We start from the raw sequence: 27602 nt of genomic DNA on the forward strand, positions 1-27602 counted from the left end.
TCAAAAATAAAACTGTAAAAATGTATCCTTGTGAGAGACATGCCCTGGCAGGTTGTAAACGAGTTAGCAATGCTGGCATCTCATGTCATTAGGCCTAGGTTGAAGTCCTGGCCTCACTTCCAATGCCAGCTTCCATGTAAAGCACACTGTGGGAGGTACAGGTGGGGTCCCTGCCACACATGAGAGACTCTGAATTCCAGCCTTTTAGCTTGGCAGCAGGGGTGGGCATCTGAGGGGTGAGCCAGCAGATGGGAGCTTTCTGCACGTTCTCTTACTCTGTCTCTCAGCTTCTCAAACTCATTTTTAAAAAAATGAAAAATAAACCTGCTCAGAAAAAATACAAAGTCTATATGAAACATTCTTTTACAGTGTCATTAAGTATAAATTTCTGGTAAATTTCTATCTAATTTAAATTATGCTATACCTATAAAACATTAATTTCCTCTTAATTTGGCAGATTTACAGATGAAATTTGCTCTCCTTCATGAACTGGTAACATGTGTAAAATATATACTAAATTGGTACAAGTCAGTACTCACTATTCAGGACACACTCCTCTGAAAATTTTAATATGGAACTTTCAATTAATTTATATCTAATATTTAAATTAAAGGATCTTCCTTCCTTGAATGAATAAGCTACTCTACACCAGGAAACCTTAAATGTAACTTCTAAAGGAAACATTTTTAAGCCAAGTATCATGCCAAATCAAGGTAACTTTCACTTTTTCTTAATTTCATACCCTTAAATTTGAGCCTGCACTGATGCATTTGGACTTGCTTTTGCTTTAAGAGGAGGAGAGAGCACGTGATGAAGGCAAAAGAGAGCTCAGAACTAGCTGTGGACTCCCTGCCCAAACGTTCCAAAAGGCCTAGAACTCAACCCAGTTCAGGGGACAAGAAACCAACTACTTCAGCCACCACCTGTCCCCTCCAGGGGCTGCATTTACAGGAAGCTGTGGTCAGGAGACAGCACTTGCCATGCAGGTGCTTTGGACAGGAAATGCGAGCATTTTAACCATCACAGGATGTATGAATATCTTAAGACCCAAATAGACTTTTTAAAGAATGTGAATGTGTCATCTAGTAACATAAAAGTGAAACTGAAAGTTACTTTTTAAACCTCATGGTGGCCCAAAATGCATACTGTCAAATAAAAAAAAAAACAAGCTGTAAAATTTAGTAACAACAATATAAATTAATAAAATCACTAGTTTCAGAAGTTTAAACTCAGAGCACAAAGTTCATTTAGTGAACAAACATGACGCACCAGTTCACTTACATAAATATTCACTTATACGTAAAAAAAGACTCAGTCTCTGAGCATTATTTCACACATAAGAAGCTTTCAAAGTGTTGCTGCAAGAAAACATTTTAAGTTAATTTGAGTAAAATCTGTATACAGATGTGAAAATTTACCTGTTTGAGTCCTTCGTCAGTAAGTTTGTCCTGATTACCTACATGTACTTTCTGCAGCAAAGGACAGTGCGAGGCCACCGCAATAATGGAGGTGTCAGAAAGCTGTTTACACCTGTAGGCTGTATACCTAAGAAGTCCAGGACACTTGAATGCTAAAACACATACTCCAGTGTCAGACATACTGCGACAATCAGAAATGTTGATTTCAATTATATTCTGACTTCTTGACGCAATTTTTTCCAATAATTCATCAGTGACCTATGAAAGAAAAACAAGCAATAAATTTAAACTTTTGCTAAAAGTAGACATTTACCTATTCTTCCATTAAATTTGTTCTAACACAACAGATTATACTGTGAAAAACACAATCAAAAGACCTTTATTATTAAAGCATAGCAAGAATCATATATATGTGTGTATTTATATATATATATATGAATGTATGTATGTATTTGTCCCAAGTTCCCTAGCACAGCGCTCCTAAAATTCTTAGAATTTCCTGAGTGACAGTATGTTTTCCATTGTTCGTAACAAGCCCCTTTGAGCACAATGGGTTTATACTAATGAGGCAAGGCAGAGAGAGAGGCACCCGCGAAAGCCTCTAAATGTGGGCTGGTGACCAGAAAGACTCTAGGGTAGTGACTTTGAGACCACCTCCAAACTCCAGGGAAAGGAGTGGAAAGCTGAAGACTGTTTATAAAAGTTCTTAAACCAGATTCTTGAAGAGCCTCCTGGCTGGTGAACTCATGGAAGTGCTGGCACAGCAAGTACTCCGAAAGCTTATCCTATATTTCTTTACCATGTGTCTGAGCCTAAGGTTTTCTTTATAAATAAGCCAGTAAATATAACTACTTCCTGAGTTTTATGAGTAGTGGTAGTTAATTATCAAAAGTGAGGCAGGTACTTGAGTAAATCCTGAATTTACAGCTGCTTAGTCAGCAGTATAGGGGGCTCTTGGGGCTTGCCACTGGAATTTGAAGTGGAGCCAATCTTGGATTGAGCCCTTGCAGAGTCTGTACTAATTCTGGAAGTTAGTATCAGAATTCAATTCAAATGTTGGACACTCAACTTGAGTTAAGAGTATTTGCTGTTAGTGGAGACACAGAAATACTCAGGAAGAATACATGCCCTAGTTTCCATTAAAAGCACAAAAATCTATCCTTGGCCCCGGCACGATAGCCTAGTGGCTAAAGTCCTTGCCTTGCATGCACCAAGATCGCATATGGGTGCCAGTTCTAATCCAGGTAGCCTAGTTTCCCATCCAGCTCCCTGCCTGTAATCTGGGAAAGCAGTGGAGGACAGCCCAAAGCCTTGGAACTCTGCACCAATGTGGGAGACCCTCTGCACCCATGTGGGAGACCCAGAAGAAGCTCCTGGCTCCTGGCTTTGGACTGGCTCATCTTTAGCCACTGAGGCCTCTTGGGGAGTAAACCATTGGACAGAAGATATTCCTCTCTGTCCCCCCTCCTCTTTGTATATCTTCCTTTCCAATAAAAATTTTAAAATCTTAAAAAAACTAGGAAAACTAACTTAGATAAATGCTCAAACTCACAAAAAAGTCACTACTAACAGAACTGGATCCACATTTTAAGTATTTTGTTCTCTCTTTTTAACCTAGCAAATCATGTATATCAGTAATGCTGGTGTATGTATTATACTTTGTATTATATGAGGCCACACATATAAATTATGTCTCTAAGTCTATCAGAACATTATCTTGCATATAATTAACAGTTTAAATGCATAATTCTGCATGCCAAAAAACACCAAATACCATACAGAAATGTCCATGTCAAGAAACAACACTCAGAAAACTCAAAAATTTAAGTAACCATAAAATTCCTGTGGCAAATATCTCACATGGCCATTTGAGTTAATGATAACAACAACAAAAAATGAGCCCGTATATATTTTCCCTGGCCAATTACCACCTTTAAATCAAGGAAAGCATGGTTAATGATACTCAAATCCTTTGGTTAAAAAATAATGGAGATAGGGCCCGGCGGCATGGCCTACCGGCTAAAGTCCTCGCCTTCAAAGCCCCGGGATCCCATATGCGCGCCAGTTCTAGTCCCAGAAGCTCCACTTCCCATCGGGCTCCCTGCTTGTGGCCTGGGAAAGCGGTTGAGGACGGCCCAATGCATTGGGACACTGCACCCGCGTGGGAGACCTGGAAGAGGTTCCAGGTTCCCGGCTTCGGATCGGCGCACATCGGCCCGTTGCAGCTCACTTGGGGAGTGAATCATCGGATGGAAGATCTTCCTCCCTGTCTCTCCTCCTCTGTGTATATCTGGCTGTAATAAAATGAATAAATCTTTAAAAAAAAAAAATAATGGAGATAGCCCAGCACGGAAGTCTAGCGGCTAAAGTCCTCGCCTTGCATCCACTGCAATCCCATATTGGCACCAGATTGTATCCCAGCAGCCCCACTCTCACTCTAGCTCCCTGCTTGTAGCCTGGGAAAGAGCAGAGGACAGCCCAAGGCCTTGGGACCCTGTACGCATGTGGGAGACCAGGAAGAGGCCCCGGCTTCTGGGTTTGGATCGGCTCATCACTTGCCGTTGTGCTCACTTGGGGACTGAATCAGAAGATGGAGGATCTTTGTCTCGGTCTCTCTTCCTCTCTGTATATATCTGAATCTTCAGTAAAAATGATAAAGATATTTTAAAAAAATAACGGAAAGGGGAAATGTATATGAACTTTAGAACAGAAAAGGGAAAGACTTAGAATGTCATGCAGCACCAGGAAGAGCCAAAGATGAAGACATCTTTGCTCATGCTTGTTAGAAACAGCACAAACACAGACATTCCCTGAAAACGTAACATTCTGACTTATCTATAATTTTATTTTTTTCTCCATATCCACGTTATAAGAAGTAGAATGGGAAAGCTTATCTGCAGTTACAAGAAACGTTCCAACATCCACGAGCAGCGAAGACACAATGGATTACTTTACACAGATCTTCTCTCCACTCTGCTGGTCACAACCAGCCTCTTACTATTCTCCAGACACATCTCATTACCTTAAACATGCAAATAACTAATCCTGTAATCATTTCAACTTCTGACCATTAAGGCAGAGAGGCAAGCAGAGCACTGCACACACAAATGCTCTGGAGTGTGCTTAGTTTGCTTAAAAACACACTTTTTCTATACAAAAATACACACACTCAGTGGCGGTTCAGAGTGGGCTTTGCCCAACTCACACGGGGTGGGGTGTGCACTTCTTTCCAAATCTGCATTCAGTGCATCACAGGCAGAGCTTGAAACTGGATAAGGCACATCACTTGCATCATAGAAATTCACAGATATTAAAATCAGGGGTTTTTCTTAATCAATTGCTAGACATTTACCACTGCTGATATGTCACAGGAGGATTTAGGTTTAGTATATAAATAAAATCCTATTCTGACTAGATATTTTAAGATTCTTCTAATGGCAAATACTGGCCATCACGTTTTAAAGGATGACTACAAAACACTTTAAAAGCTTCAGCTAAAAATTACAAGTTCTTTCTATTTGAATTCACACCACAACACAAATAGACTTGGACAGCTGAAAAATGGAAAGCATGAAAAAGACTAACAAAAAGAAATCTAACAAAAAAGTAATCAGTCCATATTATTCCTATTTCTTAATCAACAAATCAGAGTAACAGAGTATATACAGAGGGCTGCTGGGTGGACCACAGCAGTCTACAGCATGAAATCAGCACTATATGTCTGCTTGACTTTCTACTATCAAACTGTTACTCCACTATCCATGATATGATCCCACACACAAAAAAAGGAAAGTAATTACTTTATAAAAATAATTTTGAAAAGAGGGAAAGGGCCCAGCACAGTAGCCTGGTGGCTAAAGTCCTTGCCTTCCATGGCTGAGATCCCATATGGGCACTAGTTCATACTCAGTTGTTCTGCTTCCCATCCAGCTCCCTGCCTGTGGCCTGGGAAAGCAGTCGAGGACGGCCCAAAGTCTTGGGACCCTGCACCTGCGTGGGAGACATGGAAGAAGCTCCTGACTCCTGGCTCCGGATCAGCTCAGCTCTGGCCATTGTGGACACTTGGGGATGGAACCAGCGGATGGAAAATCTCCCTCTCTGTCTCTCCTCTCTGTAAAAATTTGACTTTCCAATAAAAATAAATAAATCTTAAACAAACAAACAAAAGGCCTAAAACAAACACATGAGAGAACAATCCAACTACTAACCTACGCTAAAAACTATCTGGTCACCTTGAGAACCTGTCTTTAAACATGATCTGCACACACTCACGAAAAATTACTTAAGCACAAAACTGCACCTTATAGTCCTTTGAACCATCTTAAGACACAAACACAGGATTTTGTTTTGTTTTGTGACATTTTCATTCGGTCAAATTGAGTGTTAATTACGACTGAAGTCCCCACCTGCTGCCGACTACTGAGATCCAGCTGCTTCCAGAACTGGAAATCTAAGCAAAGGTCACGCCAGTACTTGCAAACCAACGATGCGGAAAGGCAACGCTCATCCAGGGACAAATTGGAAAATATCTGTGAATGAAAAAAGAACCATGTAAGTACTAAACATTTTCAAAGCATAATATTTAGAAAAAAAAAACTTCTTCCAGACAGAAAAGCATCGTGAATATGAGCAGCCATTCCTGGAAGTCACTCCTGGAGACTGTGCTGAAGAGGAAGTGTGGTACTAGAACGAAGAACGTGAACTGACGTCACCTTTTGCATACAAACACAAAGACTTGAAGTCAAAAACTGATTCTAAAAAATACTTACCTTTGGGGCAAAGAAGAATAGCAAAGAAACAGAGATCAGAAAGGCATGATAGTATAGCCTTGGAACCATAAAAAATACTCTCTCTCTCTGATATCTTTTTCAGAGAAACTCAAAGCCTAATCTAATCCTGAGAGGGGGGAAAAACAAAAAACACATATATCAGCTGTAAAATATTCTACAAGAATTTCTTAGGACTCCTCAAAAAAAAAATCAAGGCTATGAAAAACAAGAAATAAATGAGAAAATATCTCAATCAGAAATTGAATACCAGAGCAAAAGAGGGCATTAATGGCAAAACTAATGAAAGGCAAATGGGCTGGCACAGTGGCTCAACTGGCTAATCCCCTGCCTGCAAGCACTGGCATTCCACACGCGTACTGGTTCACGTCCCGACTGCTCCACTTCCTGCTTCTGACTTGGGGAAGCAGCAGATGACCTTGCACCTCTGCACTCACATGGTAGACCTCTAAGAAGCTCCTAGCTCCTAGCTTTGTATCAGCTTAGCTCCAGTCACATGGACACTTGGAGAGTAAACCACTGGATGGAACATCTTTCTCTTTGTCTCTCTTTATCTCTGTAAATCTGCCTTTGCAATAAAAAAAAAAAATCTCTTGAGCCTGGTGCAATAGCCTAGTGGCTAAAGGCTTCATCTTGCACATGCTGGGATTCCATATGGGTGCCATTTCATGACCCAGCAGTCCCACTTCCCATCCAGCTCCCTGCTTGTGGCCTGGGAAAGCGGTAAAGGACAGCCCAAGGCCATGGGACCCTGCACAGTCACGGAAGCCACGGAAGAAGCTCCTGATTCCTGGCTTCAGATCATCTTAGCTCAGCTCTGGCTGTTGCAGCCATTTAGGGAGTGAACCAGCAGATGGAAGATCTTTCTCTCTGTCTCTCCTCTCTGTAAAAATTTGACTTTCCAATAAAGATAAGTAAATCTTAAAGAAAAAAATAAAAAGAAATCTCAAAAAAAACCCAAACAGTATATATTGATGCTAGTTTTGCCAAACACAGTAATGTAACAAAATAAAATTAGTATAAATAATTAATGAATAAATCAAAACAATTAGGAAAAACTGGATGAAGAGTTATGAAAACTCTCTATATTTCTAATTTTATACAAATCTAAAACTAGTATCTAAATATTATGATGTACATCACACATACAAAACAAGCACATACATATATGTAATAAATAATGGAATTATTATATAATAATAAGCTATTCTTAAAAATTTTTCCCTTCTATTTTTACTTTTATAGTGCAGTTTCATAGGCTCTTGGATTTCCTCCACCCTCTCCCCACATTCCCTCCCCTCAACTTATTTCAATCCTATTATTACAGTGGAATAGTACTTCATAAGCAGTCATAAGTCCATCATTCTGTTATTTAAGTCTGTCCTGACACCGCTGGTACAGACAACAGCAGAAAGTCCAGCATCCTATTGCCAAGATACATTCAACAATTTCAATTGCAGTCTACCTTTGACAGTGAAGTAGAGATGTATAGTGCATTGTATCTTCACAACTGTATATGTTAATCTCTGTTATGCAGTTCTATACAGTCCCTTAAATAAGAAGCCATGGAACAAAATCAACACAGGAACAAAGATAAAACAAAAGATTTACAGCACCATGGAGCTAAGTAACATGACACTAAGTAACCAATGTGTCAATGAAGAAATGAAAAAGAAAACACAAAATCTTCTTGGAGAAAATGATGCTACTGTGTTATCTACCAGTCAGTGAAGAATTTAATAACAGACAAACTATTTTGAAGAAATAAAGTTATAAGCATTTAAAAAACCAGAATCAGGGTTAGAACCAATATAGAGTTTTTAACAGACACATCTGAAACGATCTGATAAAACTAAAGACAAAACAGATGGTAGATCATTTGAAAGAAATTATTCCTCAATTTTTAGGCTGTGATTACACTGTAGTTATACTGATTTTGTGATCACATTAGTTTTTAAAAGCTACCATTCGTTTTTAGATAACCACTTTTAGTTTTTATGGCTAAAATGATGTCAAAAATATGCTTCCAGGTACCTTACTGGAAACAAAACAGTGGAAGATAAAGCAAGAAACTACATAAAGGACATATTTAGACAGTTCATTATACTTATTTTCAACTTTCGTTCATGTATGAAATTTTCCAAAACAATGAGAGTCTTACTTACAATGTACATGTTCTAACATGCTTAAGTTTTTTTTTGGCTAAGTTATCACTTTAATGGATAATTATGCTTGTACAATTAAATATCCAATGCAAATGGATAAATAGAAAGCTCTCCAGTAGATGTCTCTTGTCTCATAAGGATTCATTTCTTCCAGCCAGAGGAATCTGAGAATCCCCTTATTCTCCCCCGCCTTGTGGAACATTTCATTTGGCCATCTGAGGTGGCAGAGCTGTAGCAGTAGAGACCACCATCCTCATTTCTTTTAGCACACTGAAGCTGACAGAAACACGTGCTAATTCGTACTTTATCTTGTAAGCATCCAAAATTCAAGTAACTTCTGCCTGTCTCTGTTCTGCCTCCCTAGAGCCTGATACTCAAGCATAACAGATTTGGATGTAACTTGTGATTTCGACTCTGGGTCTGTTTTGTAGAAGTAACACAAGGTCAGCTACTTCACCACTGCCTGTGGCGCAGATCAGCTTTTGGAAATCCCAACACCCGACCAAATGCTGTAAGGTTTAACCAGTTTTATCATGTATTATCTACGAAATCGCAAGCAAATTACCTAACCTCCAAGTACCTAGATATATTTATCAGTACAATAAGAAAACACAGCATTTATCTGATAGGGTTATTCTTACAATTATGTGTATAGATAGGGTTAAGTACTGTGGCACAGTGGGTTAAACCACTTACAGTTCCTGCATTACACATCTAAATGGCAGTCAGATTCTACTCACCCCACTGCCCATTATGCTTCCTGCTAATGAGATTGTGAAAGCAACAGATGACAGCTCAAGCACTTCTGTTCCTACTTCCTACATGACACACAGAGATGGCGTTCCTGGCTCCTGGCCAAAACCAACCATGACAACTATTTGGGGAGTAAATGACTGTATTGAAACTCTTTCTGTACGTTCACCTCTCTCCCTCTTTCTTAGTCAAATAAACCTTGAAAAAACAACAAATGATTATGGATAAAACTGTAACTGTGCAATAAAGTAGCAGATAAATTATACTATGAGCTAAAATAATTTATAATGGTTAAAAGTAGCAGGCACTTAGCTATAATCTCCAGCACATTTCCAACCTCAAGCCTTCAGGAAACAACTACCTTTCCTTCACAACCATGGTCCTTGTCAGTGAGGAATACAGAATTTGCATTAAAAATCACCTAATGGAAAGAAGCCTTTCATTTCTACTCCTTAAAACTAACCCCCCCAGACAGCACGGTACAAAGCAAGCTCCTTGATAACAGACAGATTGTGGAGTGCAACCAAATTATGAAGAATCTGCTGGGGCTCCCCGGCCCCTTCTGGACCACTGCTTGGAACTGTGGGTGCCCCTGTGAAGAACAGCACATCCAACCAAAAATCAGATAAAAATCTCATCTTTTCAGACATTAATCCAAGAAACTGGGCTTCTTAAGATGAGTCCTTGGTTTTGGTTTTAGTTTCCTTCCCCTTTTCCCCTTTCCAGCCCCCTTGCCATAAGCCTATATGAAGTCCCACATTGAAAAGAAAATTTTTTCTCATCCATCTCTGTCCAGGTGCCATTCACTCCCTTGTAAGTTACTGACTCTTATGGTGACGTCAAAATTCCTCTGGTCAGCATCAAAATCTCTGGAACCTTACAGGAAACAAGAATCAAAAATTTGACTATGGGAAAATGGACATTACTGAATCTGATGAAAATAATTCAGTAAGATTGAAGAAAACAGTCTAAGTGCCTTTAGGGCACCATGAGAAAAAGTAACTAATATAATTAAGGTCACATAAGGAGAGGAAAGAATGAAAAAGGAAGAAAATTTAAAGAAATAATGACTAAATCTTTTTCAAACATTTTTAATCTTTGTAGACTTTTTTTTTTTAACGAGAGTAAGCTCCTGCTGGTTTATTCCCCTCAAATGTGTAAGACTAGAACTTAGCCTAACCAAAGCAAGAACCACAACTCTAACCCAGTGTTGTGGGTAAGGAGTTAAGAGCGCTCATTTCTCTGTCAAGAGAACATCTTTAAGTGTCATTTGTAGGGCAAGTTTGGAAGAGGCATATTCTTTTAACTTTTCTTTACTGTGGAAGAGTTTTATTTCATTTTCAAAGACAAAGGAAAGCTTTGCTGGGTACAGTATCCTGGGCCAACAGATTTTTGCTGTTAGAATCTGGACTATGTCTCCCCATTCCCTTGTGGCCTGTGGAGTTTCCTGTGAGAGGTCTCCTGTGAGTTTTATTGGCATTCTTTTACATGTCAATTGATTTTTTTTCATGTGCACATTTAAGAATCTTTTCCTCATGTTCAATTGAAGAGAACCTGATTATCACATATCTTGGTGAAGATTGCTTTTGGTCAAGCCTGTTGGGAGTTCTGTGCCCCTCCTGGGTGTTATTTCCCAATTCTTTCTCCAGACAGGGAAATTTCCCTTTATTATTTCATTAAATACACCTCTAACCCTAGTTTCTCTTTCTGTACCTTCTGGGACTCCCATAACTCTTAGATTTGGTCTTTAAATAGTGTTTTTCAATTCTTGAATACTTTTTTTAGCTTGACCCAGCTCTGCTTCCAGCTTTTTGTTTGCTTCCTTCTGGTGACAGGAAATATCATCCAATTCTGAGATCCTTTCTTCTGCCTGCTTCATTCTATTTTGGAGACTCTCCATTGTACTTTTAGTTTGCTCCACTGTATTCTTCATTTCTAATGTATCAGCTTTCATTTGATTCACTTCCAGTGTGACATATTCCTTAAATTCCTTGAATGCCTGCTTTACGTGCTTCTCATTGTTGATAAGAAGTTTTATAACAAGTGTTTTGAATTCTGTATCTCCCATTTTCTCAATGTCTTCATCAATTAACTCTGAGGTTGGCAGAGGGTTTTGCTCCTTTGCAGGGGAGTCTTCAGTAATATTCATTTTGCCTTTGTCTCCTCTTTTGCTCTTGGCCACTGTACTTCTGGTTAGCAGAATCTTTTCCTTGGGGCACGTTTCTAAGCTGTGTCACCCCAGGTCTACACTTTGATTTTACTTATTGCAGTTGGTACATGGCTCTTTGTTTGCAATCAATTGTGCCACTCCCTCCAGCAAGTTCCAGGTCTAGGTTCCTATGTTAGATTTCCACCATGGTCTCCATAGCCCCAGTCTCCTGGCTCAACAGTCTCCACCTCCTGTGATCCCGCGTTGAGGCGGCACCATTGTCTCTGCAACCTTTCTCCCACTTAGTGCCCACCAAAACCAAAGGCAAATGCGACACCCCAGTAAAATAACAACAGAAGACCATTGCTAAATGACAGGACCAAATTGCCACCTATTTGTATTAACCCTGAATGTAAACAGCTTAAACTCATCAATCAAACATAGATTAACAGGATTAAAAACAAAGCCCATCGATTTGTTGCCTACAGGAGACACATTTCACCGACAAAGATCAGCAGAAACTGTATCTCATGCATTTTGATTTTTTTGTTAGTTCTCTTTAAAACACTTTCTTGTGATTAAATTCTTCAATGACTCAGATCATACAGTAGCATCATTTTCTTCAAAAAGGTTCTTATTTTTTTTTTTCATTTCTTCAGCAATGCATTAGTCATTCAGTAGCATGTTCTTTAATTTCATGGTGTTGTTAATTTCTTTATTTTCTTCCTGTTGTTGATCTTGTTTTGTGGCTTTTCATTTAAGGGGATGTACAGTAACTGTGTACTGGAGACTATCATATCTAGCAGCATGTAATTTAACTTCATGGCATTGTAAATTTCTATTTTTCTTCCTGTTGTTGATTTTGTATTGTGGTTTTTCATTTAAGGGGATGTAGAGTAACTGTGTAATGGAGACTATCATATCCAGATGTGAGGATACAATGCAGTATGCATCTCTACTTTTAGACAAAGATGGACTCCCAATGAAACTGTTTACTATAAGACAATAGGACGATGGACTCTCTGTCACTGTCCATGCCCACAATAATGGACATAGGACTGTGTATAAAGAACTATACTAAAGTAATCATATAGGGGAACTCGGTGGGGGGTGAATTGGGGAGAAGATAAGGGAAATTCCAGGGGCCTATGGAACTGTATCATAAGGTGATGATGATGATAGTAGTAATAATCTTTAAAATAGCACTCATTAAGCTGAGCAGTAACAGAAACTGGGCTTGCTGTTCCAGCAGAAGCACAGGCTGAAAACCATCTAGACTAATTGGACTCAGCTGTATCCAATTGCTTGACTAAAGGATTTGGGGAGAAGAGTATATAAGCACAGGTGAAGGAGTATAAAGGGAGACTTCGGAGAGACTTCTACCATCCCTGGTCTCCTGTTGGTGCTTCATCCCCAGACCCTCTCCCTGTCCACGTTACTGGCTCCGCTGGCCAGAGCAAACGGCACCCAACGTGGGGCACAGCACAAGGGACAATCTAAAGGACCCCTGGTACTTCCAAGGTAAGCTTAGAATTACAAATTTTGCAGGGGCATAAGTGACTTCATCCCCAGACCTGTCCTGGTGCACGAGGGATCTGAGGGACCCTTGGAACTCCGGAGGTAAATTTAGAATTAAATATTTTGCAGGGGCATAAGTAAAAGGCATCATGTGGCAAGAACTCACTACAGTGCAGGTGATTAAGGGAATCAGATCTGCTCCAGTCACAAGGCACCAACATTAAGCTTAAGACTGCACAGAAGTTCACTGAAATGTCTGTGAAATATTCCCATGGTTTGTTCTCCTAGCAGCCACCTTTCTCCTCTGGCACTTGGTAAAGAATGCTTTGTCATCTCCTCAAGCAGTGGTGCAACACTTCCTTGAAAAATTACCCATAAGAAGGGGGTGGGAGCCACAAACCAGAGTAAGAAGATAGAGGGGATGACAAACCAGGGTAAAAAAAGGAGAAGGAACCCCAAACCAGATAAAGTCTGGGAAAATGTGAAGAAGATTCGCGGTCCTCTTCTGAGGATGAGGAAGGAAAAGACGACGGAAATGAGTTTGCCCAGGATCCTTCACCCGTAGAGTGTGCTGAGCAAAAATCTCTTTTGGCCAGGTACGGAGCCCTCTGTGCCGACTATGTCATCAGCACCATTAAATCTGAGCGCAGCTGTGAAAGATTTACAGAAGCAACTTCAGCATCTCTCCCTTCAGTTGAGGCAGAATTAGCTATAGCCCCAAAATACAACTTGTTTCTCCATTTAATTATTTGGGATTTCAACTTTTTCAGATTTGTATTAACCCCCCACCAAAATTTCCATAGCCATATGAAAGTTGCCAACTCTTAATGATTTTTCAAAAATTGTTGGGACATTAACTGGATGAGACCCAGTTTGGAACTTACTAATGCAGATCTGAAAGCTTTGTTATCTTAAAAGACGACTTCTCTCCAGCATCTCCTAGGGTGCTGACTGTAGAGGGACGTCAGGCCCTACACAAGGTTGAGATGGATATTAAACAAGCCCATTTGACCAGGATTGATTACAATACCACATTTTTATTTATTGTTGTAGCAGCCTCATATACACCTACGGGGGTATATTATCAGTAGGGCTCTATATTTTGGGAACATTTGCATGTCTCTCTTGCTATTTGGCCAAAGCAAAGTTGATACAGGAAGCCATTAAGAGCAGCCTGGGAAGGTCCCAGACACCATTATTGTTCCGCACACTTGGAAGCAGCTTTTGTGGTCACAAAATATGGAAGAGACCTAGGCACTATTTTTGAGCACTTTAAATGTTAATTTTGACAACCAATATCCTAAGGACCCCGTTGTACAGTTTTTTTAATCTTACACCCCGTTGTTTTTCCACTTATAACCTCTCTTCAACCATTGCCAGAAGCATTAACTGTTTTCACTGAGGGATCGTCTAATGGTCAGGCAGCTTTTGTAGGTAGATGGCCAGGTTACCACCATCCCCACATCTTTTGTCTCCACACAGGTTGTGGAATCGGTGGCAGTTCTTGCGGCCTTTTAAACATTTTCCGCGCAGCCCTTTAATCTGTATATTAATAGAGGGTATGTTGCCCATTCCCTTCCTGTGCTGAAGAGTGCAGGCCAAATGTCTTCCCCCTCTACAGCAGTGTCTCTATTTGCAAAAATTCAAGTCTGTATTTGGGCCCAAAAAGATAAATTCTTTGTGACTCATATTCGAGCCCATTCAGATTTGCCCGGGCCGTTGACATCAGGAAATGCGGCTGCAGATACCGCCACCAAATTGGTGGCCTCGGCCCTTGAGAAAGCGCAAAAGGCACACGCTAGGTTTCACTTGAATTCCAACATCCTTTGTTTCCTCATATGGGGGCAAGGATCGGTTTGTGTTTTTCCAGAAAATGAAAATGGCACACAGTGGATTCCTACAGGCTTGTCTGGCAAGCTCCTGCTGCTGAGTCTTATGAAAACTCGGGTACTGCCCATGGTGATGGCATTTGAGTTGGTAGATCAACAGGACAAGCAAGTATATTGGGTCATTGTTAAGCACCCCTCCTTTTTTTTCTTCTTCCTATGAGCACTGAGGTCCCGATATTTCCCACTATTTTCTCCTTAAATCAGACTGCCAGACTGCAAAGTGTGCAACCCCAGCTGTTGGGGGCCTCGCCCTCCCTTTAAAAATAGCTCAATTTCTGCCCACGCTTTTTCTTATCGTTCCCTTTATTACCATAGGGAAAATACCCACCTTTTCTTTGTGGCAGCTTTGTGGGGAATGGGTATGTGCTCCCTTTCCCTTAGGGAGGCAATTATTCCTATGGAACTTATCAGTTCAACCACTCCTCTGGATTTGAGGACTCGCTCACATGGGTGAACCTTGGCTCCTTGAATTTTAAGCCCGAGTCCACCTGTGTTAACTCCCCATTTTTCTGTCTTGCATTCCATTATAGAGGAAATGCCTCTGAAGTGAACTGCACCAAGGTCAGCTGCACCCTAACAGCATGTTGGAATGGCAATGGCAATACTTCTGTTATCATGCGGCTGCCCGGAATCCTGCCTGTGCCTGTTGGGGCTAACGGAGAGACCTCTGTTGCCTTGATAAGGCTAAAAGAGACTTTGGCATATCGGTGACCATCATAGCCAGTACTGCCGTGGTGTCAGCAGCCGCCACTGTAGCGGTGACCCTAGGACAGATTACAGCTACTGCGGAGACCGGAGACCGTGAACAAACTCGTAGGACAGCCCGAGTCATGGAACACCAGAACTTTATTGATGAACACATGTGGGTGTGCATGCTTACATTGTAACAGCAGGTTGATTTGCTGGCAGAGGAGCAGCAGATGCTGTGGGATATGGTCAGGGCCTCTTGTTCCCCATCATATGCCTTTATGTGTGTGACACCTGTGAGTGCAAAATCTTTCCCAAGCCCAGGAACAGCTGTCTGCTTATTGCTACCGAGCTAAAGATACTCCTAGATATGGAACAGGGCTACCAGACTCCCCAGGTATTGTTTGCACAGCTGCAGCAGGCAACACGTTGAAATGGCAGCCAGTGATGGGTAAGATGGACCAGGCACTGACGCACCTAAGACAAGGGCAGGGCTCCGTCATGCTACGGAGATTCCTGATGACGGGTAAGGCTGATGACCTGAGTCCACAACCTAAGACAGGTGCATTCAAGTCTGCTTTAACACAAAAAAGGGAAACCCGTTGTGGGTTAAGGAATTAATAGTACTGGTTAAGTTGCGCAGTAACAGAAACTGGGCTTGCTGTTCCAGCAGAAGCACAGGCTGAAAACCACCTGGACTAATTGGATTCAGCTGTATCCAATTGCTTGGCTAAAGGATTGGGAAGAAGAGTATATAAGGACAAGTGAAGGAGTAATAAAGGGAGACTTCAGAGAGACTTCTATCATCACTGGTCTCCTGTCGGTGCTTCATCCCCAGACCCTCTCCCTGGCTCCGCTGGCTGGAGCATCCCGGCTCTTCACAAAGGCAGTAGGGATCCAGTCAATTGTACTTCATGGCAAGCAGCTGGCACCCGCAGCCAGCGCGTTGATCTGAATCCAGGAACTGCAATACAGATTAGTGGCAGCCCAGCCAGAACCTTACCTGCAAAGCCAAATGCCTGCCCCAGCTAAAACTTTTTAAATTTGTTGATAGATGTGAACCAAAGAGATACATATCAAGATACATCATAATCAAATTGCTGAAAGCCAAAGACAGAGCAGGAAAATAAAAGTAATTCCTGAACTAAAGGGATCCTCAATAACAATGAATTTCTCCTTAAAACCCAGATAAATCAGAATATATCATATTCAAAGTGCTGGAAGGAAAATGGTCAGCCAATAATTCCATATTCAGCAAATCATCTTTCAAGAAGAAAAAAAAATATACTTCCAGATACACAGAAATATTCAGTAGTTTCAATCTACATGAAAAAATAAATTACACTAATAAAGGTAGGTATCAATAAAGGGAAGTATAAAAGTTGACATTAATGTGGTATTGATTTGTAAGTCTAATACAACTTAAAAGACAGCTATATAAAATAATTATAAATCTAGGTTAATCAGCACAAAAATAAAAATGGATTGGGAAAATAACAGCAAACAGAGGAACAATGTTTTGGGGCAGCAACAAAACAATCATATTTTATAAATTATAAAGTTAATTAAAACCCTTAAAGCCCAGTATCAAAAAATTCTGGGACCAAAATAAACTTGTACTAACTTTTATAAATGAGTTATCAGCATCAACAATTATTAACACCACAGACATCTCAACTAGCTCTGCTTCCAAATTCTGAGTGAAAAATGAAAATAAACTTTCTGCTCAATGGGTGCCGAAACTGTTCTATCCAGATGAGCTACAGACAACAGTAGAGTAGTCAAAAGAAACTTTTAGAACACAAAGATCCTGAAGCATTTATTCGAAGAACTCTAACAGGAAATAAAACCTCACCAGTAGCACAAAGTGACATCGACGAAGAGGACAGGGTGGTCCTGTAGAAGAAGAGTCAAGTGCAAAAATCACAGTACCAAAGGGCATGCCTGGGATGCTTCTGGACCTTCTGGAATGCTAAAGAAAGACAGCATTTGCTTATGAACAGAGTGTCTTGAGAAAGTTAGCTAGAGCTTCAGAAGGGAAGCACTCGGGAGGGTCTACACCACCACACTCCTGCTCAGCCCTCTCCTCAAGCAAGGGCAACTGTGCAAGTCTCCGTGAGAAATCACTAGCCAACCACCTCACAGTCCTAATTTGGCTTCTTCTGAACTCTTTGTTTCCTACACTTAGAAAATCTTGAAAGAATGCATGCTTTCTTCATAACATTAGCGATGTTTAAAAAAAAAGCATTAGATGGTTATATTCCCAGGACCCTCAATTCTTTAGGGAGTTAAATGGGTGATATGCTTATAAAAAGAATCCAAACTTGATGAGACTTATGTTGAGAAGATTTATAGCTTTTACTTCCAGCTTCCATGGATTTCTGAAGCTCCCATACCTGTGAATAGAGATATGAAAATCTCTGCATTTATATATATATATAAATGTGCATATATATATGTATGAGTATTCTCATATATACAATATGAGAATAAATGCATTTGAGAAGAAAATCATGATACTCTGGAAAATATATAACATGTACACATTTTAGAAAACACAATGGAGGAACTGATGAACAAGAAAATGCATTAGACACAGACATCTGGAGTAGTGACTGGCAAAGCGCTTACTAGGCCACTTAAGACACTGATATCTAATACTCAAGTGGCTCTATGACTTCCGATCATGTTTCCTGATAGCACACATCTGAGAGACAGAATGATGTGCTCAACTCCTTGGGTCACTGCCACCCCTATAGGGGACACAAAGTGAGTTCAAGACTCCTGGCTTCAGTCTGGCACACCCTGTGCCCGGCTAGCGTGGCTCTCTCGGGAAGCAATCGGCCAGTGGGAGATCTCTGACTTTCTGCCTTACAAGTAAAATGAAGATAAACACAAATCTGAAAACAGAAAACGAAGAAAATGGTAGATACTCAGTCTTTCCTTATCAATAACTGCATCTAATTAAGACACAAATGACAGAGAACACTTAAAAGTGATCTGAATATATACTGCCTACTAAAAAACTCAAGTCTATATTCAAAGACACAAAGTAAAAGCATGAAACACTACATACCAGGCAAACAGTAAGCAAATGTATAGATACTACTATTATGCAAAATAGGCTATTATTACAATACCCATAATTATGTTTGCATAAAAATATCTAAAAGCTATTTTTTTACAATATTCGTTTATCATTAAATTTGAGGGTACCACATATGCATAATTTCAAAACAACTTATACCTAATTGTACTTTCTGTGAACATTGTGAAGTGCCCTCATATGATGGTCAAAAGGTAGGGACGATCCATAAAAAAAAAATAACAATGTTGTAACAAGCTGCAAGGATCAGGGACCACTTCTTCACTCTATCGGATCAGCCCTGACACATGGCATCACGAGGGCAGACGACCATCCTTTATAAGTACAGATACAAAAAACTCAACAAAATATTGAAAAATAAATCTAGCAGTATTCTAAAACATTGATATGACACTATCATGGGCAACTTGCTTCCAGAAATTAAAAGGGTAGTCCAATATGTAAGAAAGATACTATCATATTAGCAAAATGATTTTGTATTTATAAAATCATTTTGTTAATATGATAGTGTATATGTAATGTGTATATATATGTATATATGTGTGTGTGTGTGTATATCGAGAAACAGCAGGTTAAGCAGACACATTAGACAATGTATCCCTTATCAGAATCATGGCTGGAGGCCCAACTCTTACACTTCTGGTCTAGGCCCTTGCTCCGTGCCTAGGAACACAGCACATGTTAGCACAATTACTTGTGCCTCAGTCACCTCCACCCATGTGGGAGACAATCCTGCTCCTGGTTTGGCCAGGCCCAGCCCTGACCACTGCCCCCATCAATGAAAACTCTTTCTCTCTTTCTAGTCACTTTGCTTTCAAATAGTCTTCTTTCAAAAAAAGTGCATCAATTGCTGATTAGACAAAAAGTCTTTCACAAGATATGCCACCTGTTCTTGACTGAAACATTCAGATGTCTAGGAATAAAAGAGCATTTCATCTACCTGGAAAACAGAACATATAAAAGCACACAAGCTAACAGCATAGTTAATGGAAAACGGACTAAAAGTTCTTCCCCTGAAATCAGGAGCAACATCAATATATATGTTCTAACTCCTTTCATGCACTCTAGTCAGGCCAATCAATCAGAGAGAGAATTTAAAAGGCATTTGGATGAGAAAGTAATTAAAACATCCTCTACTTACAAGATCCAAATGTCTTTCATGTATTTATCCAGATTTACCATTTGGATCAGGATCTTATATAGAGGGAAAGAAAACTTCTTGAGAATAAATACCAAAAAAAATTGTTTTATTCATTTGAAAGGCAGAGAGGAGAAGTCCCATCCACTGGTTCACTTCCCAAATAGTATGACTATCTCCGCTCAAGCATTAATTCTTACATTTTTCAGTCTGGCTTCTTAAAGAAGTCCCCTTTTCTGAACAGCTTAATTTTCAGCTAGTTATTTGACAAAGGTCTGCTCAAACCTGCTGAGCATGAAGATCTGTGCGTGAGTTAGGAAAGGCACATTTGAGACCTGACGGTTCTCCCTTGTTCTCTGCGAGACCTGCTCAGATCTGCCCTGAACACCTGCATGGTTTCACTGTAAATCAGCAGGTACGGAGAGATGATCACTTCATGCTTCACTGATTTGCAAGGTCTCCTGTTTGGAAGCTCGTCTCAGTTGGCACCATGGCCTCAGACTACCAAGTATGTGGTGTTTCCTTTTTTATTTATCCCTAGCAAGTTCACCACTTTTATTTGACAAATACACTGAACTGAGTTAGCCCTCTGGCAACAGAACTGCTGGCTTTCTAAACTACAGTTACTGCCAAAGGCGTTAGGGCAGGAGGTCACAGCAAGTGCTCCGTGCTAGCAAGTTACAGACTTCCACTATTCTTACCTGAAGCTCTAACAGTTCTAAGAATAAACAGTTCTAAGAATAAATAATGCTCCCTTGGTCTACATTTGGTTCAATCATAGAGTTCAAGCAGCTTTGATAATTTGCCAACTTTATATACATTATTTTAACTAATGTAAAATAACTATATATACATTTTAAATACTATATATTTAAGTTATTATAATTATTAAACATATTACAGAGAAAGGACATACTAATTTTTCATGCAGTTATGCCTGAAAATCCTTTTTTTTAATGGATAATTCTACACTCAGCCTTCTCATGTAACAGAAGAGAAACTAAAATATTAAGGAACCTAAACCATTTGTTCAGATTTTAAAACTAGGTAGTTTACTTGTTCCTTAATAAATAATGCGAGTAGCAGCTTTTGGCACAGCAGTCAGGGTGTCACTCGGGACGCCCACAAGCCACATCCAAGCAGCTGAGCTCAAGTCCCTTTCCAACTCCAGCTGCCTACCAATGCGCACCCTGCGAGGCATCAGGTGACAGTGCTTGGGCTCCTGTCCCCAAGGGGCACTTGGATTGAGTTCCAGACTTTCTGGGCTCCTTGCTTTAATCTGGCCCAGTCCAGCTCTTCCAAGCATTTAGAAAATGAACCAGCAAATCAAAGGTTTCTAACTTCCTATCAAATAAGCAAAAATCATTTTAAAAACTGAGGCATGGTCACTGGGAGAGAGAAGTACCTTGTCTGAAACATGTCTGACTTTGATTTCACCTGACTTTCTTTGAACATATTTTCTTTTGTAAAAGGGAAATAAATGACTTCTGTAATCCATAAATCATTGACTAAATCCAGATGAATCCAGATTACTTCTGTTTATCCTCGTGAAAAAGAATGTAATAAATGAGTAGTAAGCATAATATAGGTATTTAGCCAAAGCAAATAACTGTTTCAGAATCTATTACGCCAAAGTGAAATGGCTTTACTTATCTTCCCTTCCGTGTCCTCCTACCACGCAGTCCTCAAAGTGGACAAAGACAGGCTCAAGGTTATCTCCTTTACAAGTACTCATTACAAGGCATCACCTCCCTAGACTTCTTAGAATAGGAGAAAACAAATCTCATTTTTTCATAGCCTAAAGAAGTCACCTAATCTCCTTCAGAAAAGAAAACTTAGGAACCTAACTTTTTAAATGAATGAGGGAGGAGGGCTGGGTGAGAGAGGAAGAGACAGAGGGAATAAAGAGAAGAGCCACAGAGAGCTCCCCTCTGGGCTCCCCTCCCTAAATGCTGGTAAGAGCCTACGCTGTTAGGGTGGAAGGCATTCCAGCTCTCCCAGGAGTGCGGCAGGCAACCAGCTATTTCACTATCCCTGCTATCCCCACAGTGGTGACAAGCAGGAAACTGGAATCAGAAGCAAACGCTGAGTATGTGACAATTCATCTCTATAACTCCCTCCATTCCCTCCAGAGGAACTGATGCCTTAAATCAGGCATCATAATATTATGTGTGTGTATACATATATAAAACATCACATATATGTGTGTGTATAAAACAATGCTCTGATCCATTAATAACCACATTCTAACTTTAAAAAGAGGTATTATGTTGACTTTCATTAACATGTGACTTGACTTTACTTTCCACAGGGTGTGTTAACTTTCTTTCCAAAGCAAGTTTCTCCACTACAACTCACCCTAGACTAAAAGCTAACTTTTGGTAATAATCCTTCGATTAGAAAGTAAGGATTTAATTTCTATTAACACATTATTAGGGGTGAATGCACAGAGAATTCTTAAAAGGTGGTGCCAGATTTTGTATTTCCCATCTAGTTTGCTTCTGCAAGCAACAGGTATGCTGACAGATAGCAAGATATGCAAACACACAGAACACAAAACCTCTTACATGTAAGGAGCAGGCACTGCAGCAGCGGTTCAGTTCCTTGGGAGCCTACATTGAGTCCTTGCTCCAGGTTCGGAGCAATGTGGGAGGCAGTAAGTGATGACTCATGTACTTGGGTCCCTGCCACCCATGGGGAGCCCAAGATGAAGTTTCAAGCACCTGGCTTCATCCTAGCCCAGCCTGCACTACCAGAAGCAGCATTTACGCAGTGAACCAGCAAAGATTTACCATCTCTAGTAAATAAATGCAGATCCGCCTCAACATATCAAGATATCAAGATTCTGGGCCAGCATGGTGGCCTAGTGGCTGAAGTTCTCGCCTTGCATGCACTAGGATCCCATACGGGCAACCCAGTTTGTATCCTGGCTGCTCCACTTCCCTTCTAGCTCCCTGCTTGCAGCCTGGGAAAGTAGTCAAGGACGGCCCAAAGACTTGGACCCTGCACCTGTGTGGGAGACCTAGAGGAAGCTCCAGGCTCCTGGCTTTAGATTGGCTCAGCTCTACCCGTTGTAGTCACTTGGGGAGTGAACCAGCAGACAGAAGATCTTTCTGTTTTCCCTCTTCTCTGTAAATCTGACTTTCCAATAGAAATAAATAAATCTTATAAAAAAGTTCCACTGCTATCACTTGGTAAAACTGTGTCATGGTGGTAATGTAGTATCAGTGTGCAGAGCTGTTAAGGAAGTTATAAGGACAACAGGTAGCAAAGGGTAAAGCTAGCCTATTCGATCCAACACAACCGCAGCAACCAACCACCTACTGTCACAGGAGTAGGCACTGAAGGAAAACGCCACTCCCGAGGTTGACCTTTGAAGCATCATTCTCTGCTTCTCAAATTTCTTAGACTATGCAACTCAACCCTACAGACTCAATCATAAATGAACCTCTGATTCACAGGTGTTTAGAGGTCACTGGATGTAAAACCCTTGCATTTCAGAAAGCCCTTTCATAAAAATCCTCTACATGCTCTTCCGTCCTTCATAAAGAACATCTGAACAGGGCCCCAGGCCTGGAAGCCCTCGGGTGCCATCCACACCCCCGGCCTGCCATCACTAACTCTGGAGGTCAGACTTCCACTTTTCCAGTCCCATTTCTTTACCTTCAAAAGTCTCTTCCTGTCTTGACACGGAAGAATTATGGTTTCCAGGAAGGTTTATTCTTTCAATAAAAAAATTCAGTCCATTTTTAGATAGTTCTAATGATTAGAAAGAACTTTCGAAAATTCCAAATATTTTTCAAAAAAGTACTTTTTCTTTTACATCCACTCTAGTTTTTTTAAAAAAAGTCCATGTGTGTGTAAGAAATAACTCCTACAAGCATTATTTGTGGTAGCAAAAACAAGCTTTGAACACATCCATTAATAAAAAACACAACAAGATATAATACCATGGAATGGTAAGCAGCAGCTTTAAAAAATGACACTATATATACTCAATAGCAAGGGAGATGGCAAAAACATTCTGTTAACAAAAGTTGCAGAGTGGAAAAAAAACTAATTTAACTTCACAGAAATTTTAGATATGCATAATTCAGTATGGTAGCCACTAACCACATAAAGAAAAACCGAATTTTAAATTCTAGTTAATTTTAATCACTTTAAATTTAAATACATGGGGCTGTGGACAATTTCTAGAATAATCCTAGAAATAAAAAATCTAAACTGGCTAATAGTTGTTATCTCTGGAGACAGACTAGTTGAGAGGGTAGGGACGAAGTAAGGCAAACTTTGGCTTTACCTGCCTTACATGAATGTTTTAAAGCAAATAGTGGTTATTATTGCACAGAAGTACAACAAAAAAAAGTCTCGTTGATAATGAATGAGCACACAGTTTTTCTCTTCTGCCCTACCTGGAGAAACTGGACAACCATGGTATGGTAGCTTCCTACCCCTTCACCCCCACAAAAAAAAAAGACCCTTTAAATCAAACTCCCTGCCTTTGTTTTGCTTTGTTTTGTTTTGACAACCAAAGTAACTTGCTGGTAGTAATATTACAACTTTATGATGGGAGCAGAATGCACATTCTGAGAATATTTTCTAGTAGGGATGATGAATTTGTCTTTCTGCAACAACCCTCCTGACGGTGGGGAGAAGTGTTATAGCTCCCTAAGTCTTCTCCAAGCCAAGCTCTCCAGTTTTTATCAGAGGCAAAGCGAGAACCTTCGAACAGCACAAGGCTCTCCTAGGGCTCCACCACACAGTGACACAGGGCAGAACCTTCCTTCGAAGGCACATGGTCACACAGCCTAAGCAGCTCACTGATCCTGCATGCATTTCTTGGTTTAGCGTTGCCGCGATGTAGGCCACACGCCGCACTTACGGGATGGGAGTAATGAACAGGTATGCGCCACAACAGAGCTCTGCCTCCCCAGGTTCTCCTAGGCTTGGCAAACACTGGGGAAAAATGTCCTCCCAGGCCGTCCAGCTTCCTTTGTGCTCAAGAGAAACAGCAACAAGAGACTGCAGAACTCTAAGTTTCTAATGCGAGAGAGTGGAAATCTATGTAGCCTATCCAAACATTCCAACACCACATGGCAAGCCCAGGAGTAATTCCCAAATGTTCCTTGGGCCCAGTTTTCAACAACCTGCAACAAAAATGTGAAAAAGAACAAAAGAACAGCTTCTAATGGTTACTCTTTACTATAACGCCACTTTTTTTTTTAATTAGAAGTTTCTATCTCTTGATGAAATGGTTCTAATACAAAGAGAAAAGTCTTTGGTGTTTGTTTTTTCAGTCTTACTTGCCAAATAACACAGGACTCAAGACTCTGTACCAAAGATTTGTTGATATTTGATTCATTCATGCCAACCAGTCAGCCCAAGATGTTCCCCTGAACACACACACACCCCACACAGGTGACTGCCCTTCCAAGGAAGTAAGAGTTCAATCATGATCTTCTGAGGAAAGCTTCTCTCTTTCCCTGTATTATTCACAAGAACATTATCACCACAGAAAAACTGATGCAAATACTGAGGATTCGAGAGTACAAAGAAAGTGCGTTGGTGACAGTAACAATTGTAATGGATGCCAGATACTACAGTAGCAAGGAAAGTAACTAAGGTCTCCGCCCCCCCCCCAAAAAAGTAGCCAAATTCTTCTCAGTTAATTACGGTTAGTCTTAAGTATCATCCTCACTGGGGGGAAAAGTTTTTAAGCTCCTGAAATGGAAGGGTGGGTGAGAAGACAGAAAAATCCCCACATTAAATAACTTAATAACAACCGCATCACAGAACTAAAGTTTGTCACTGACAGCGATAAAACTACAAGTTCCACTTCGCAGCTGTGACATCAGGTTCTTAAAGGACACTTCACCCCCTCTATCCCACTCCTCCTCCTCCCCACTAAAATGCAAGTGACCACCCTGGAAGCTGTTCCCTCTTACAAAGAAAGGAAGCCAAATGCCAGGTAGCTTAAGCAAAGGGAGGCCAAGGATGTCCAAATTCCCCCCCTTCCAAAGCCCGCTCAGCTCTCTCCTGGCGCATGTGACCTTGTGCAAGTCACTGGCTCCCTCCAAGCCCCCTAGATGCTGGCCCACAGCCACTGTCGCCCCCTGTCAGTCCTCCCGCACAGGAAGGAACACTCAGTTTCTTCTTGCATCCAAGAACCCACGTGTCTCCTCAGCGTGGACTGGAGCAATCAACCGGCATGTACACACAAAGTTCTAGCACAATCACTGAGCTTGGTGGCAACCGCTCAATACAAGTCAACTGGTGTTGCCCTGAGCAGCTAGCACAACCTGTGGGGGAAACCTCTCTGCAGGTTGAAATGGGAAGGTGCAACCCCTTCAGCACCCAGCACTCTCTGCTTCTGAGACGGCCCTCACACACCATCCAGTAACAGAAGAACCCTGAATTGTAGGCAGCCGACCTCAGCTACTCAAAGACCTTTGGGAGACTCCCAGGTCGGTGCACTCCACCACACAGGCCCCAAGCAAACCCAGAGCCCCCTCGGGACGTCCCCGGGCGGCCGAGGAGGAGGAGGAGGAGGAGAGCGATGCGCGGGGCGGGGGACCGGGGAAGGGGAGGCAGGGCGACAGCATCCCTGCGCCGGGCGCCCAGACCCACCTTCAGCAGGATGGACGGCGGCAGCTGGTTGATGTCTGGGCTTTCGGGGGGCGGCTCCCTGGGGCAGTCGCAGGGGTTTCCGGGGTGCTCCTGACAGCTCGCGTCTCTGCATTCATGCTGCTGCTGCTGCTGCTGCGGGGCGGGCGAGGGGGCGGTGCCCCCGGCCCCGGCGGCCTCGGAGGGGGCCCCTTCGGGGGACGAGGGCGGGGGGCAGAGCGGCGGCGGGGGCTGCTCGGGGGCCTGGCAGCAGCCGGCGTCGGGGGGCCGCGGCGGCGAGGCGCCTCCCCCGGCAGGCCCTCCTCCTCCTCCTCCTCCTCCGCCGCCGCCGCCGCCGCAGCCCCCGCCGCCGCAGCGGGGCTGCTTGCAGGGGGTGCAGGCGGGGACCCCGGCCCCTTTCCGCTTGCACACCATCTCGGGGGGCGTGGAGGGCTCGGCCGGCGGCGGAGGAGGCGGCGGCCCCCGGAAGAGCTGCACGGCGGCGGCGGGAGGCCCCAGGAAGCGCACGGGCCCCACGCTGGCCAGGAAGAGGCTCCGGCCCTGCTGCTCCCAGGCGGCGGCCGCGGCCAGCCCCAGCTCTTTACAGCACGAGGCCGGCGACGAGGCCGAGGCGGCGGCGGCAGCGGCGGCGGCGGCCGATGATAACAGGAAGCGGCGGGCGGCGGCGGCGCAGTCCTCGGCGGCCAGGGCCGCGTAGCGCCGCGCCAGGTGCTGCGAGGAGGCGGCGGCGGCGTAGGCCCCGTCCCGCGGCGGCGGCGGCGGCAGCAGCGGCGGCGAGAGCGGCGGCTCCTCCTCTGGGCCGGCGGGGGCGGGCGCGCCGGGGCTGTGCACGATGAAGCAGAGCATGCAGGGCCCGCGGAAGAAGCAGTCCCGGCTCCCGGGCGCCGCCGCCGCCGCCGCCGCCTGAGGAGGCGCCTTGGCCGGGGTCCGGCGGGGCAGCCTGAGGAGGGGGCGCCGGCGGCGGCACCAGCTGCAACAGCGAGGCCTCTTCTGGCTCGGGCGCTTACGCGGTTCCTTCGACACAAGGTGGCCCATATAGAAGGCCCCGAGGCGGGGGGTGGGGGGCACCGGGGCGGGGAGGGGGCGAGGCCCAGACAGGCGGCCTCCCCGCGGCGGGACTGGCCGCTTCCGCAGGCCCGGGCCTCTGGTCGCGCCAAACGGGGGTCGCCCGCCCTGGCGCACACGCGCGACGGAGGGGGTGGGGTGGGCGTCAAGCTGCGGGCCGCCCGGGGTGCCCGACGGGGGGCTACATGCTTTGCCCAGGGAAGCCGGGAGAATGCTGGGCGCGAGCTTTTTGGGAGCGCGAGGGAAAGGCGGGGGTGGGGGAGGAGGAGAAGGGGAGGTGAGGGGACGAGCGAGCCCCTGCCG

At 42.8% G+C, this 27602-nt stretch overlaps 1 protein-coding gene across 1 annotated transcript in view; it reads right to left on the reverse strand.

Moving 5' to 3' along the window:
* The window catches only part of FBXL17 (F-box and leucine rich repeat protein 17), a 448329-nt gene extending 421054 nt beyond the window's left edge, over positions 1–27275 (reverse strand). The window contains exons 1-3 of the mRNA XM_058656413.1: positions 26238–27275; positions 5825–5947; positions 1419–1676 (exon numbers count right to left, since the gene is read on the reverse strand). Coding sequence (XP_058512396.1) covers positions 1419–1676; positions 5825–5947; positions 26238–27269 — 1413 coding nt within the window. The 5' untranslated portion in view covers positions 27270–27275. The remainder of the gene's footprint in view (positions 1–1418; positions 1677–5824; positions 5948–26237) is intronic.
* Positions 27276–27602: the final 327 nt, after the last annotated feature.

This window comes from Ochotona princeps, chromosome 28, assembly GCF_030435755.1.
Source record: "Ochotona princeps isolate mOchPri1 chromosome 28, mOchPri1.hap1, whole genome shotgun sequence".
NCBI lineage: Eukaryota > Metazoa > Chordata > Mammalia > Lagomorpha > Ochotonidae > Ochotona > Ochotona princeps.